Below are 16503 nucleotides of genomic sequence, written 5' to 3'. Positions count from 1 at the left end.
ATAAGTTAGCTCTATCTCTAGCTACTTATTGTGGTTATCTGTTTTCTATGCTGTTTTAATATGTTTGTTTATGTCATTCTGTTACTTTTAAAAGCTGCATTGAGTAGTAAAAAGAGAGAGAATGCAAAAATAAGAGTCTCTGGTCTTGTAATAAAATTTGCTTATCCTTTGTTGAAATGCATAGCCTCCTCCTTGTGCACAAAGTATTATATAGTAAGTAATGTGTGTGCTGTGCAATGCATTGCTAATATGTCATCAACAAACGATATCTGAGAAGTATGAAGCAAATTAAATAATAGAAGTTAGTTATGATGTTTATTTAACCCTTTCGTGACAGGGTTAAAGTGCCTACATCGGAACAACTGTTCCGATGTAGACAAATTGAAACTACGCGATCGTGCATACGATCGCGAGATTTCAATTATTGGATCGCATCTGGGGGGCGTCCCTACAATCCTAGGAACGCCCTCCAGACCGCGATTAAATCCCTGAAGCACAGAAGGCTTCAGGACAGCCGTTAGTTATGACGTTCCATTCCGTCATAACGGCTTTAAAGCCCAGTCTAATTATGACTGAATGGAACGGCATAACGGCTTTAAAAGGTTAAAATTGTATTCTCTATCTGAATCATGAAAGTAAATGTTTGGGTTTCATTGCACCTTTAAGTGTGTAATATATTACAGTAACTTACAGTGTCAGTGAGTGAGTGATGTCCCCTGCAATCACAATGCAATTTGTTTTAAAATTTATGTTCGCAAAATGTATGGCATTGGCAAAGTAGTTGAAGTTACTAGTACTTGTTGATTTTACATTTGCGGCTTGACATTTTGACAACTGGAACTTAGTGTTTTTTTCTTTCTTTTTTTTAACACTGACAGAGTTAGACGTTGACAACAACATCATCCGTCACATATGTACATGTCATGCTAAAATGACAGAGGGAGACAAAAAAGATAGAGAGATAAAAAATGCACCTAGCATTTTAAAAGCAAGCATCTGGGCACATTTTGGATTTTATGAACATACTGGAAAGCACGAATTGGACAAGACACACGCGGTTTGTAAAGCCTGTCACACAAAAATTAAATACCTAGGGAATACTACTAACTTGAGAAATCACGTTAGACGTTTTCACTCTGAGATGCTAACCCCTGCCGCTGCCGCCAGTGCCACTGCCAAGGAAATAACAAGACTAGCTGAAGCTCATCAGCCAAGAATTGATGCAATGCTGTCAACTTTGCCACCCAACTCTGAAAAAGGGAAGAGAATAACCAAAGCTGTGGCAACTTTCATAGCGAAGGACCTACGGCCTTACTCTGTTGTGGAAAACCTTGGGTTTCGCAACCTGTTGAAGACACTAGAGCCACGTTATAAGATCCCGTCACGCAATCACTTAACAGAAAACGTTATACCTGCACTCTACCACGAAACAAAAGCTCAGGTAATTGCATCAATGAGCCAAGCCAGTCGAGTCGCACTAACGTGTGATTCATGGACTTCAGTCACGACGGAGTCTTATGTAACAGTAACTGCACATTACGTTAGCAAGGACTGGAAGATCTTGTCGCATGTGCTGCAAACGAGAGCAGTTTATGAGTCTCACACGGGTTCTCATCTGGCGGAGCTACTGTCTCGTGTCGTGGAAGAATGGCAGCTGTCCGATAAATCTGTAGTGCTTGTGACCGACAATGCGTCGAACATGATTGTTGCTGCTTAAGTTGGAAAATTCCCTCATGTAAAATGCTTCGCCCATACACTGAATCTCGCATCCCAGCGGGCACTGAAAGTGGCCACGCTCTCCAGGCTTTTAGGCAGAGTGCGACGAATATCAACATTTTTTCACCGCAGCACTACAGCAAACCACTGTCTGAAAGAAAAACAGAAATATCTTGGCCTGAAGAATCATAAGCTGATAACTGATGTGACAACAAGGTGGAACAGCTCATATGACATGGTCGAGAGGTTCCTAGAACAGCAACCTGCAATCTGTGCCACATTGTTGTCTCCAGAAGTCAGAAAAAGTGAGTCAGATCTCTGCACTCTCAACGAAACAGATGTGTCAAATGCAGAGGATGCTGTGAGTGCATTAAAGCCAATGAAAGATGCAACCACACTGATGTCAGAAGAGCGCAATCCAACTGTTTCTCTCATTGCCCCTCTAAATGCACAACTGCTCCAGAACATGACAGACACCATGGGAGACACACCCATGATCCATGAGATCAAGAATGCCATCAAAACAGATCTCCTGAAGAGGTACAGCAGTGAGGCAGAGAAGAAGATACTTTATACAGCCTCTGCCCTGGATCCTCGTTTTAAGGGACTGCCTTTTATTCTCACAGAGGAGGAGAGATTGGAGATATACAGAGGAGTGACTGAGGAGGCTGCATCCTTGGAGGTAATTTTAATTGCATCATGTTTCTTGAAAAATGTATAAATTGAAAACAAACATAAAACATACCATACATACAAAATAGGCTTAGCTAGCAGTAGCTTGATTAGTAGCTAGTTTAATGAGTACAAGGTTTATTATATAAGTCAGTTTGAAAACGCCACAGTCAGTCAACTTTCCTCCTCCTCCGTCCACTCCCGAGTCCTTCCTAATAGATGTGAGCTGTTGCATGCATTTATTTATGCATTACTGTCTCTCTGAGCACACACATAGCATTAGCTGGCTGGCTGCTCGAGGTAATAATGAATGCTATTTTTTCTATTATTTTGTTCAAACACAGATTGAGTGTACTAGTACAGTTACATCTAGGAGGACAAACGTGGATGAAGTGCCACTGCCTGAGGGAAAAGAAACTCTGGAAGAAGAATCACCCATCGAGGAGGATAACCCTTCTCCTCCCAAAAGAAAGTCCACATCGCTGCTCATGACTTTGCTGGGACAGTCTTTCACTGACACTGAAGGTACAATAGAACCCAAGACCCCCTATGCCAAGGCTGAAGAGGAAATAGAGAAATATTGTAAAGCCCCATCTCTGCCTCTCACTGAAGACCCTTTGAAATGGTGGCATGTACATGAGGTCATATTTCCCCTCCTCTCTCATTTGTCAAAGCGATACTTGTGTATCCCAGGTACAAGCGTGTCTGCAGAGCGGGTTTTCTCCACTGCAGGAGATGTGGTAACGGCAAAAAGAAGCACCCTCAAACCAGAGCATGTGGATCAACTAGTGTTCTTACAGAAAAACCTACATATTCCATAATTCTGAGTAGTGATTCAGGTTTATAATATTAATATTTAATGTTTTTTGGCACATCCAGAAGAATGTGCTGTGTGCCCCATTGCCCAGTGCAGACTACTGTTAAGTTATTTTATATTTGTTACTATTATATTGCTTATAGCTTTTTGAAAAATGAAGCTTAAAACCTTGAGTAAATCTTTGTTAGATCACAAAATATACTAGTACACTACACGACACGACCGACCACGTCACTCTGTCACAGTCACACACACACACACAATACAAAAGAAACAACACACAACTGCACACACCTCATGTGTGCGTGTCAGTGTCACCCTTCACCATGATTCACTCTTTTTATGATGTGTGGTTTTTTTGGTATTGTTTGACTGTGTGTGACTGTGTGTGTGTTGTGTAACAATATATTTGTGATCCCATAAAGATAATCAAAGTTAGTAAATCTAGTAGTTCAATGCTACTTGTTGTATAATGTCTATTACTACTTCTAGTGTTACTGTGATGTTTGCCAATCAGGAAGTGCTCTGTTTTGTAGATGTTGTGCTATTGTTTACAGCACACCCCTGTATTGTTTGCAATGCAGTGAGTGCATAGTGCATAAGGGATTATTAATATTATTCACACTAAAAATTGTCTATTTTAAATAGACCCTTTAAGAAAGATATCATATGTTTTTGTTTATGATCCCAATCCCAAATGCCATCCCACCCACTCCCAGGCAGATCTGTAGGGGTTAACCTAATATAACCAACCAGTTAACAATAACAATGTGTGTACTGTCTAACTGTCTTTATGAGTGTGTGAGTGTGACTGTGAGTGAGTGCCAGTTTGAAAAGTTTGTATGTATCTATCTATGAGTGTGTGTGAGATGAGTGTATTAACTGCCTTTGAATGTTTTTGTTTGTATGTGATTGTGTGTCTGTCCCAGTGTCTAAGTGTCTATGAGTGTGACTGTGGCTGACTGGCTGTGGTGCCTTTGAATGTTTTTGTTTGTGTGTGTGTCCCACTGTGTCTCTAGTGTCTGAGTGTCTAGTGAGTGTGACTGTCTGTCAGTGTCTATGAGTGCACTATGCAGAGAGTGAGACTGAAGCCAAACCACTATAGGGGAAGGAAAAGCCTTGAGTAAATCTTTATTGGATCACAAATATACTGTACACTACAGACAGTACAGCACACACAGCACACAGTGCCAGTGCCACACACAACAGCACAATACAAAAATAAAGCACACACACCTCAGGTGAGTGGCGTGCCACCCTTTCTTCACCATGATTTACTCCTTGATGTCTGTGTCCTTTTTTATGTATTGTTTGTTTGTGTGTGACTGCTGTGTACTGTTCAGTGACAGACTCAGTCACTGTTCAGTTGTGTGTAGTACTGCTTTAACAGTAACTAATAACTAACTAATTATATTTGTGATCCCATAAAGATAATATAATCATCAAGAAGAAACTGTAGTTATAGTAGTTCAGTTCAATGCTACTTGTTTTAAATGTCTCTCTCTCTAGTACTATTGTAAGTCTGTAACTGTGTAAACTAATTGTATATGTCACAATCACATGTGTGTTGTGTGCACACTCTGTGCTGTGTGTTGTGTTCCAGATTCTTCACGTGATGTTTGTTTGCCACAAATTGACAGTCATGAAGGCACAGTGGACTGCACCTGTAATTTTGTACCTATAAGGGATTTATGTTTTGTTTTCTGAGGACAATTTTCACACAAATAAGGTATTATGGTGGTAACTTAAGCTTAACCTATCTATTTTGGTTTTAATTTAATGTCTATTATTATATTATTATTACTAAGTAAAGAAATTAAATTAAAACCAACATAGATAGGTTAGACATTTATTTGTTGTTCATGTTTCTTTACAAGTGTATAGTGTACTTACTATATATAATATATACATTTAAATATTTTCTTTTATTGAAGAAGTACACTGTGAGCACTGCACTTTTTACACAACGTACTCTGTAACTACAGTTTGATGCCATAATATTGTTTCCAAACCAATACAACAATTGCCATTTAGTATTTACTGTTCTATAAACTGTTGTTGTCTGCTGTGTTCAGACTTTGCCACAGGAAGAGTGTCCTTTTTTGAGCTAATAAAATAAAAAAAGAGTTTATTTCAATACTTTGACTGCTTGAATTTTTTTTTCTGAAAAATTAAAAAATTGGGCAGAAATAGTGCAGTAATCGTGATGCATCGTAGAATCGAATCGTATCGAATCGTTACGATGATTATCGTAATCGAATCGTGAGACAGGTGAAGATGTGCAGCTCTACTTGTAGGGCCTATGGATATATAGGACAGTTTTTTGTGATTAATTTATTTTCCATTTGTACTTATTGCAGTAGATAGGGTCATTGCATCCAGTGGGCTCCTGACAAATCATATTCCCAAGATAGGGCTCTAACTTGGATTTCATTAAATTGTGGCTTGTAGGTGGTACCCTTGATCCCACCAAATATTTTTTTCACACCTTGGTTGCCAGTAACACATGTACGTAGTAATGTGATGTGACCCCCATGGTTACCTATAACACATATAATAGAAAATGCACAGTGTAACTATTTTTTAGTCATATTTCTAATGCATAAAGGCCTAGAAGGCCCTTTATATTTAACTGGTAGGGGTCTTTAAGTGTCCAGTATTTTTGTACAGATTGTACTGGGCAGCCTGCTAAAATACTGGACACCCTATTTGTATGGTTTAGATCAACTAAAATTAATATAAATTGATACAGACATAAAGGTTTCTAAATGTCGGGATTCTACTATTAAATAATGACAGACCTAGCACCTGTAGCTTCTTAGCTACAGGTCAGAATTAAATATGCTAATTAGTATGGCTGGTAATCACATGACATGATCCTGAGGCTCAGCCATAGCTCTGTAGATATTACCAGACCAAAACAGTTCATGTAATTTTAATAATCTATTCCCAACATATAAGCACTGGAAACTCACGATTTATAATGTGAGATTTGTTTGAACTTTAAGGGACAGTAAATACCTTGTAATTACAAGACATTTCTGTTACCGTCCTACAGAATAACATATTAGCCAAGTGTAAATATTTGTTTAACAAAATACAATCCTGTTTATTGCAATTGGTTTTCGATAGAAAAACTACACCCAACACTCGCCTTATTTGGAGGTGCCAAATAAGTTTCAGTCGGCAGACAGCAAGTAAGTTAGTATAAAGTGAATTGTTTTGCAGTTGTTATCTATTAAAGCCAATTAGGAAAAGATTTGATAGAGTTATCTCTGAAAAGTCAGTAGGATGCAGTTACAACTCAATGTACAATTTCAAAATTACATGAAAAGGGGCAAAATAAATAATGAGTATATTACAAAGTTGTTTTATTATGTATAATTAAACATCTTATGTTAAAGCTACAATAATATAACTAAAGGCTAAACTGACAGTTATGGTATAATGTGATGCCTGGTTGTCATGGTGACAGCCTTAGGGGAGTGGCTTATGTGATGCAGCAGATATGTCACAAAACTAAGTGACAACACAAAGCCACTCACTGGTGCTGGGACACTCATTAAACACTGTTATGTAAGGTTCAGCATTCAATGCAGCTGTTTGTTCTGCTTGACCCGGATGAAGAAAAGACAACTGGCGATCTGAAATAAATTCAGATCAGACTGATGCGCATCTGGCCTGCAGTATACATGCTGATGGCAGATGTTCTTCAAGGATTTTTATATTATTAAACTGTAAGTACCTAAGGTAAGATTTTCTGAGAATAAAAAGTGTGTAAGCTCTTTGAGCAAGACATCTCATTACCACACTAGCATTTAATACAGATCCTACTCCAAGTGCCTACAGACATGTGCAGAGAGGTCAGATCATTTCTCACATTTCTGTTGCGCTTTTCCGTTACTTTCTTATTTCATAAAATCTTCAGCTTTAATTTTGTCCTGCATGTTTAAAGCTTTCTGTACTTTTCAAGGCTTATTGATATAAGATATACAAAACATCTCTGTGATACTAGAAGTTGAATCATAACACCAACAATAAAGCATAATTACACTTACACTGCTATAACTTTAATAAACTGATATTAAATGGAATGAAATGGCTTAAATCCACTCTCACTGCACATAACTTTATAATGTAATAATGTTAAAGGGACAGTCTACACCAGAATTTTTATTGTTTTAAAAGATAGATAATCCCTTTATTACCCATTTCCCAGTTTTGCATAACTAACACAGTTATAATAATATACTTTTAACCTGTGTGATTGTCTTGTATCTAAGCCTTTGCAAACTGCCCCTTTTTTCAGTTATTTTGACAGACTTGCAGTCTAGCCAATCAGTGCCTGCTCCCAGATAACTTCTCGTGCACGAGCACAGTGTTATCTATATGAAATACGTGAACTAACACCCTCTAGTGGTGAAAAACTGTTAAAATGCAATCTGAAAGAGGTGGGCTTCAAGGTCTAAGAAATTAGCATATGAACCTCCTAGGTTAAGCTTTCAACTAAGAATACCAAGAGAACAAAGCAAAATTGGTGATAAAAGTAAATTGGAAAATTGTTTAAAATTACATGCTCTATCTGAATCATGAAAGTTTATTTTGGCCTAGACTGTCCCTTTAAGAATGTTGGCAAAGAGAATACAATGATATGATTGCACTTGTATCCTCAATGCAATGCCTTGACGTAGGGACAACAAAAAAACTACTAGGTTATAAGCACCTTGCAGCTGGTTTCCAATCTAGTCTGAGAACTGCAGCACCCTAGAACAAGGACTACCATGTCTGTGACACTAAACTTGAATGTCTACAGCAGACATCCTCAAACTTGGCCCTCCAGAGGTTTTGGAACTACATTTCCCATGATGCTTAGCCAGCTGATATGCTGACTAAGCATCATGGGAAAGGGCTAAGTTTGAGGATGTCTGGTCTACAGTCACCGTTGGACAAGTACTACTACTGTTGGAGTTTTGAAGCAGAGAGTCCTAGTGAAGCACAAGATTTCATATGTCATGGAATGGTCCTGTATTTTATACCTCAGATTAGAAACTGAAAAAAAAACTGCATTATAAGGTACAGTGTGTCATGCACTGTACCTTATACCTTGAATCCTTACAAGATGTGCATAGACTGATTTGTATCTGGCAAGCAGTATAATGAAGACTGGAATATTCTATGGCAGTGGCAGGAAGTTTGAAGATTTCAGAGGGATTAGTGTTATGTCACATGTTGAGTGCATCAGGAATTTATTTTATTTCTCTACACTGTAAGTACCAAGAGGTAAGTTCTCCTTAAATATAAGATTGTAAGCTCCTTGAGCAAACCACTGAATCACTAGATTGTAAGCTCCTTGGAACATGGTCTGCACTTACACCCATGGAAATCCTTTAGAGCAAGGACTCCCATTGTACCAAATAAATGTACTGTTGATAATAGAGTGAGATAAACCCTCCATTTAATTAGTTCAGCAAGGAATAAATATACAAAGGATAGAATATATAAATTATCCCACAGAGTGTATTACTAATTCAAATGTGTTCTTAGGGGGGCGTGTCCAGGCGGCAGCCATGACTGTATGCTAAAATAGACGCTCCAGATATTCAGTTTAACCCGTATAACCCCCTCCCCCCCGGTTATACGGGTTAAACTGGTTAACCTAACTGTCTTTACTAATTCTAGATGGTAGCAGATACCTAAATATGGATGGGAATCCGTATAATACGATTAAAGACCTCTTGGTCACTTTGTCTCAAACAATGGACAGCAACTTTACCCACTTATTATTTCTACTTAAGCCCCAAGCTAAGGAGTGTGTCAACATGGATTCTAACATGGCGACTGCTTCAGAGAGAGACAAACTACGCAGCAATCCACAATCCTTCCCGTGTGTGATTGGGCATGTTCAGGATTATTCTGTCCGTGCGGAATTAAAATATGCGAAGCTACAAGGAACTGACCGTAATATCAGGTGTACTGAACCACCTCACCTTGCAGTCTTGGTTTGTGAGCATAGCGGGGGTGAAATCACCTCAGGATTGTGCGGATGGATTGACCTACATTGTGATCCAGAGCTGACCTGCACTCGTGAACCCTTCCTAGTGGATGTGCTGCGCATGAGCTTTCATACTTGTTGGTATTCTCTCCCACATTGCTCCATCCACCTTTTTATCTGTTGCAGCCTTGCACCTGCGGCCATTCGATCGAGTAATTCCGCCATTGCTCCCACGCACGACCCACATGAAAAGGACTATGTAAATTTTGTAAACCCTGATAACGCCTACCAATGATGACTTTCAGTCTGAAATACATATGTCTGTGGGTGCTCATGGACTTAAGAGGTAGGTGTGAGGTGAAGCCCAGGTTCCAGGCCATTAATTGACTTACCCACTTTCCATGGAATTGTGCTTTTCCCACATGTACTGGTTTGCATCGTCCTCTAAGCAGCTCCTAAATATATATAGAGTCTGCTCTTTTTTTTTTCTTTCTATTTGTATTGTGCTTTGAGTTACCAACCTGTGAATTTATCTAGTTAGTGCCTTAACAGCTGCACCTTAAAAACTCGCTAATCATGCTAGCTCTTATTATAAGTTTACTCTGAATACATGACACTATATGTTTAGCTCCCGTTTTATATCAGAGAACTGTATGTTTTTAGAGTGTTTAGCATAGAGGACACAAGCTAGAGAAAGATTTATATTTTCAGTCCCCTTTAGAGCTGCCTGGACCGTATTGGCCCATCACACTTTAATTGCATGGAAACCCATAGTTTTGGAAACTTATGTGAGGGCCTTCACAGACATACAGCACTAAATGTTTATCTCCCAGAGAGGGAAACTCCTGGCTCACCTATCATTAAAATCCTATCTAGGAGTTCCTATCACTTCCCTCCTTATAGAACATTAGGGCTCCACTCCCTTACTATAGAAGCCACCACCTTCTCCCCATTTTATAATAGGGCTAATGATATAGCTAGCAAAACCAGCCAGAATTATATTACACAAACGTAGCTTCCAAGGGAGGTTCTCAAACAGATAATTGCATTAGATGTCAGAGTAACACCTACCATCTAGTCAAAATTCACCAATATTTCAATTCTACTAAATACGTAAATATTTTATCATTAAGTCACATAAGTCTGTTATTTGTTTATTGCTATATATTCCTTGTATGTGACGTTACATCATACATGATACAGTAATTTCTCTAGTATTGGTCCAAAAGCGACCAGCTTGTGGTTACCAAGAGAGTGCCGTTATACACAACCAAATGGCCCATAAGTTGTCTTTTTACTAACCACTCACATGAAAACAATATATACAAAAAAGAGGTTCCTGAGACCTGTCAGATTACAGAGTTTATGATTTCCTATTCACTGTTGGTACTTTACTGTTTTATTACATTTTTGATCTATGTATCATGACTTCAAATTACTTATTGAAACATGTGCACAACCTCAATAAAAGAACATTAAAACCGAAAATGCATTTTTAATATGCAAACCCTTATACTCCTGTCAGTTTAAACCAGTAGTGTAGAAAACTATGAAATACATGAGGCTTAAATAACACAGCATTAACCATAAGCAGCCTGTTTCACTACATTGGGAAGTCATTATGGTTGATGCTGATATCCTTGAGGATTCCGCCCTTTGCTATAGGGCTGCCCATTATATTGAAATGGATTTTGAATTATAAGTGTTGCAATTTTGCACAGATAAGTATATTTGTTTTTTGCTAAGATTAATATAATGGAGGGATGAGCCCCAAACGGGCTGTCTATGGTTGGTGCTGCTGTTCTGCTCAAGCATTAATTTTTTTATGCTTTGTAAGTGTGGTTACGAAAATTTATGTAATCATCAGCAAAACTGGCATATAGCCGTAAACCTAAAATAAATGCTTGAGTCCAATAATATAGCACCTACATCATACTGAAGAGCCCCACCAAGGGCGAAACAACCTGACCATAGTGAAAAAACACTTTACATTTGTAGTATTACAATATATTATCCCCTCTTTCTGTACTGGGTTTGTATGTAAGCATAACTACTATAGAATAATAATGCTTCCATATATTATAAGATTTGAGATTTTGCTTGATTTCGAAGAGCCCTTGACACATTAAAAGGGTTTCTACCGAAAACTATTTAAATTATCAGATGTTCTGCACATATCTGCAATAAATATGTTTGTATATTTATATATGAGGACACAAAGAATATCTGTTAATGATAGCAGCAACTGGATCATCTGAAAACCCCTAGCAGTTATGCCCATGCTTATTTCAGTGCAGGCCTTCATTTCCCAAGTTGCCTACCTGCCTCATTTGTCAGTGCCATAATGGTCTAGCTATCTATTATAGAACCACTACTTGGATAAACAGACAAGCCACCCTTAGAAAATGTAACCTACATTGCATAAATGTAAACTTCAACATCCTCGCATTTTCATATATGATGTAAAAAAACAAGCTCATCATACTGTAACACACCTAGTAAAGAAGGCTTAATTACAGTATCCTGAGAACTTGAAAAACAGCCATATTAATACTTAGAAATCAGCTATTTAGATATTTTAAATTGCACTTTTGATATTATTGTTAAATGTTTGCAGTACACTACAAGTTAAATCCTATGGGACCTACTAAAGGGATATGAAACTAAATGTTGCTCTTTCAGGATTCAGATAGAACATTACAGGCAATTTTAAATGATTTTCCAATTTACTCCTGTTATCAAATGTGCTTAAAGGGACATTATACACTCGTTTTTTCTTTGCATAAATGTTTGTAGATTATTTATATAGCCCATAAAGTGTTTGTTTTTTAAATGGATAGCTTTTGCTTATTTTTAAATAACATTGCTCTGATTTTCAGACTCCTTACCAAGCCCCAAAGTTTTAGGAGAATACCAACGTATACCTACTCCAGCTTGCTTCTGTTTGTGTAAAGGGTCCTTTCATATGCAAAGGAAGGGGAAGTGTCTGATATTTCCCAATTCCCACTTGCAGTGGGTGTTCCAGTAATCTTTTAAATAGAGCTAAAATGGAAGCTTCTAAGTAAGTTTTTAACCCCTTAACGACCAACGACGTATGGGGTACGTCCTGCAAAAAAATGCAGTTAATGACCAAGGACGTACCCCATACGTCGTTGGTCTTTGAAAGCAGTGGAAGCGATCCTGATAGCTTCCAGCTGCTTTCATGTTATTGCAGTGATGCCTCAATATTGAGGCATCCTGCAATAACTGTTTTTAGCCATCCGATGCAGAGAGAGACACTCTTTGGCCCTCTCTGCATCGGCTATCAATAGCCATTACCGTTGGTGGGTGGGAGCTCATCCAGGGAAGCGGGTGGGCAGTTATTGGTGGAGGAGGGATCTTGTGCGGGTGTGCGCGCGTGCACGGGCGCGTGCACGAGAGCCGTGCACGCGCGTGCACGTGAAATCAATGCAAACAGCATCAATATGCTGTAGATCTGGAGGGTGGGAGAGAGGACTGGGGAGGGTGGGATTTTCAAATCAAGGCATCTGGGAGAGGGTGGGGGGTTGGATGTTGAGGGGGGGGCAGCTACACTACAAAAATATTTAATAAAATAAAAAAATTTAAATACATTATTATTTTTCAAACTGGGTACTGGCAGACAACTGCCAGTACCCAATATGGTGCACAATAAAGGCAGGGGGGGGGGGTTAAAGAGCTGTTTGGGGGGGGGATCAGGGAGGTTGGGGGCTAAGGGGGGTCCTACACAGCAGAAGAATTTTTTATTTTTTTTTAAAAAAACTAAAACCCCCCAAAAAACTTTTATTTTAGTACTGGCAGACTTTCTGCCAGTACTTAAGATGGCAGGGACATTTGTGGGGTGGGGGAGGGAAGGGAGCTGTTTGGGAGGAATCAGGGGGTCTGATGTGTCAGGTGGGAGGCTGATCTCTACACTAAAGCTAAAATTAACCCTGCAAGCTCCCTACAAGCTACCTAATTAACTCCTTCACTGCTAGACATAATATACGTGTGATGCGCAGCGGCATTTAGCGACCTTCTAACTACCGAAAAGCAACGCCAAAGCCATATATGTCTGCTATTTCTGAACAAAGGGGATCCCAGAGAAGCATTTACAACAATTTGTGCCATAATTGCACAAGCTGTTTGTAAATAATTTCAGTGAGAAACCTAAAATTGTGAAATATTTAAAGTTTTTTTTAATTTGATCGCATTTGGCGGTGAAATGGTGGCATGACATATACCAAAATGGGCCTAGATCAATACTTGGGGTTGTTTACTACACTACACTAAAGCTAAAATTAAGCCTACAAGCTCCCTACATGCTCCCTAATTAACCCCTTCACTGCTGCGCATAATACACGTGTGGTGCGCAGTGGCATTTAGCGGCCTTCTAATTACCAAAAAGCAACGTAGAAGCCATATATGTCTGCTATTTCTGAACAAAGGGGATCCCAGAGAAGCATTTAAAACCATTTGTGCAATAATTGCACAAGCTGTTTGTAAATAATTTCAGTGAGAAACCTAAAGTTTGTGAAAAAATTTGTGAAAAAGTGAACATTTTTTTTTATTTGATCGCATTTGGTAGTGAAATGGTGGCATGAAATATACCAAAATGGGCCTAGATCAATACTTTGGGATGTCTTCTAAATATATATATATACATACATGTTAAAGGATATTCAGGGATTCCTGACAGATATCAGTGTCCCAATGTAACTAGCGCTAATTTTGAAAAAAAGTGGTTTGGAAATAGCAAAGTGCTACTTTTATTTAGTGCCCTATAACTTGCAAAAAAAGAAAGGAACATGTAAACATTGGGTATTTCTAAACTCAGGACAAAATTTAGAAACTATTTAGCATGGGTGTTTTTGGGTGGTTGTAGATGTGCAACAGATTTTGGGGGTCAAAGTTTGAAAAAATTGTTTTTTTTTCATTTTTTTCTCATATTTTATAATTTTTTTAATAGTAAATTATAAGATATGATGAAAATAATGGTATCTTTAGAAAGTCCATTTAATGGCGAGAAAAACGGTATATAATATGTGTGGGTACAGTAAATGAGTAAGAGGAAAATTACAGCTAAACACAAACACCGCAGAAATGTAAAAATAGCCTTGGTCCCAAACGGTCAACAAATGGAAAAGTGCTGTGGTCATTAAGGGGTTAAACGGTTTTATACTGGATTTTTATATCAGTATCTGTGCATATTATTCTTTATAGTAGTGTCCATTACATGCAGTTAAATGAAAATTGGTGCATACTGTCTCTTTAATTCCATTGATATACTTTGCTGAAGTCACAAAACACATCAACATTTAAAAGTACAGTTACACTAATAATAACACTATCTGATAAAAAAATATTAATTAAAAATATTGCATTATAAGTTATGTCTCAGGTGTTATTAAAAAAAAGACTGCAAAGGGCTTTAACATAAAGATACATACATATACATGTCTAAATATGTATATGTATGTTTGCATATATATATATATATATATATATATATAAATATATATATATATATATATATATATGTGTGTACATATTTATATGTGTATATACGTATTGTCATAGGTGACGTCAAATGGGGCGGGGCTAAAAATTGCATATTCTTGCGGTTTTAAAACCGCGGCGATTAATCGCGGTTTAAAATTGCATCCGCAATTAATCATGCAGCCCTACTCTGTAGGTTATCTCTCCGCTTCTTCCTTGTGAACTCACGCACAAACAAAACAGCTGCTGGCCCCTGCTCCTCTGGCTGTAGGGTGTAGATGAGATGGACTCTCTGCTGGCTTGTTTGCCCTTTTCCACTTAGCAGATACAGCTTGAACAGTTTTTCTCTTTGTTTTAATTTATTAAAAATGTCCATTAAGTTTTGAATGATTAAGTAAAATTACCTAACTTTAGCTTGGTATATCCTGAGTTATCCTAGCTAAATCCATACTAACCCATACGTTACATGAGCTGAAATAATTCTCCAGGTTAAAGTGAAGGTAAAGTTAGCAAGGTTCGATTGATTCAAATGTAAATACATATAAAATTAAGGGTAGTTTAAGTCATGAGTTTTTTTATTGTTATATATTTACTGACTTATCAGCTTTTTTATCTCCAATTCTAAGCGTTAGACAAACAGCCTGTTTTTTTTGTGTTTTTTTGGCAGTCCGGTCACATTTTTCACTTAGCCAATAGTAAGTCTGGCCGATAGGCGGCCGTCATTTGACGTCATAACATTGCTTGACGTTCTGCGCATGCGTCGGCTTTACTTCCTCCCCTTTCCAAGCCGGGCTCGCTCCAGATTAGCGCATGCGCAATTCAAACAGGTAAAACGAAATCTTGAGAACGCAGTCTATTTAAAAGAAATTGGAAACAGTATCTGTGGCTGCAACCTGTTTTGATAGATTTCACTCGAGCGCTGCAATTTCTTCTGTTTTGACCAAAAGTAAGTATGTGTGTACGGCCCAGTGTGCGCATGCGCAAGTTGTCCGTCAATCGGGAACGCGCTTTGGAAGTACGTATAGAGCGGGTGGGACCGCTCTGTACGTAATAGAGTGAAAAAGCCGGAAATACATGGAGGGAGGCGCTAAGACCGGCCGAGAACGTAATTACAAACAGTTTATTATACTATTTTATATATACAAATAGTTAAAAAAAAACTTTGCGATCTTACTATATAGTAGATGTTTAATAGAATAAAGCTTACAAAAACGCAAAACTTTACCTTCACTTTAATATAAATTTTAAAGCGTTCAAGATAATTGAATATTTTAATTGGGATGTACTAAAAGGAATGACATGGGTGAATGACAAAATGGAATGCCCATAGACTTTAATGGGATGTAAAATGAAAAGTATTGAAGCAACAAAACTATGAGACATATCAGCTAGGTATTTACCAGATATGTTCCCATGGTACAGTAGCATATTCTGAAAGTGAGATTATGTCAGATTATAGCTGCTTTCTATGGAATGACAAGGGTGAATGACAAAATGAAATGCCCATAGACTACAATAGGACAGATAACATTTATACGAGCAATATCAACTACTGTACCAGGGGAACATATCTGATAAATATCTAGCTGGTAATGTCTCATAGTTTTGTTGCTTCAACACTTTTAATTTTACATCCTATTATAGTCTATGAGCAATGCATTCCATTTTCTCATTCACCCTTGTCATTCCTTTTAGTACATCCCTATTTTAATCGCCTGTTAGAAGTCAGTCAATTTGTAGAAACAGAACACTAGTTGTGTCCTACATTTCTTGGTCTGAAAAAAGTTTGAAGTCAAAGCTCAACGTAAAT

The 16503-nt window shown here is 38.0% G+C and overlaps 1 protein-coding gene across 1 annotated transcript; it reads left to right on the top strand.

The window, feature by feature from the left end:
• The first annotated feature begins 1731 nt into the window (after window positions 1-1731).
• Window positions 1732-3468, top strand: LOC128657788 (E3 SUMO-protein ligase ZBED1-like). The gene is made up of 2 exons (XM_053712201.1): window positions 1732-2398; window positions 2733-3468. The coding sequence occupies exons 1-2, from the start codon at window positions 1952-1954 to the stop codon at window positions 3207-3209; spliced, it is 924 nt and encodes a 307-aa protein (XP_053568176.1). The 5' UTR covers window positions 1732-1951; the 3' UTR covers window positions 3210-3468.
• Window positions 3469-16503: the final 13035 nt, after the last annotated feature.

This window comes from Bombina bombina, chromosome 4 (genome assembly GCF_027579735.1).
Source record: "Bombina bombina isolate aBomBom1 chromosome 4, aBomBom1.pri, whole genome shotgun sequence".
In the NCBI taxonomy this organism is placed as follows: domain Eukaryota; kingdom Metazoa; phylum Chordata; class Amphibia; order Anura; family Bombinatoridae; genus Bombina; species Bombina bombina.
This window is presented reverse-complemented; position numbering and strand designations above follow the sequence as displayed.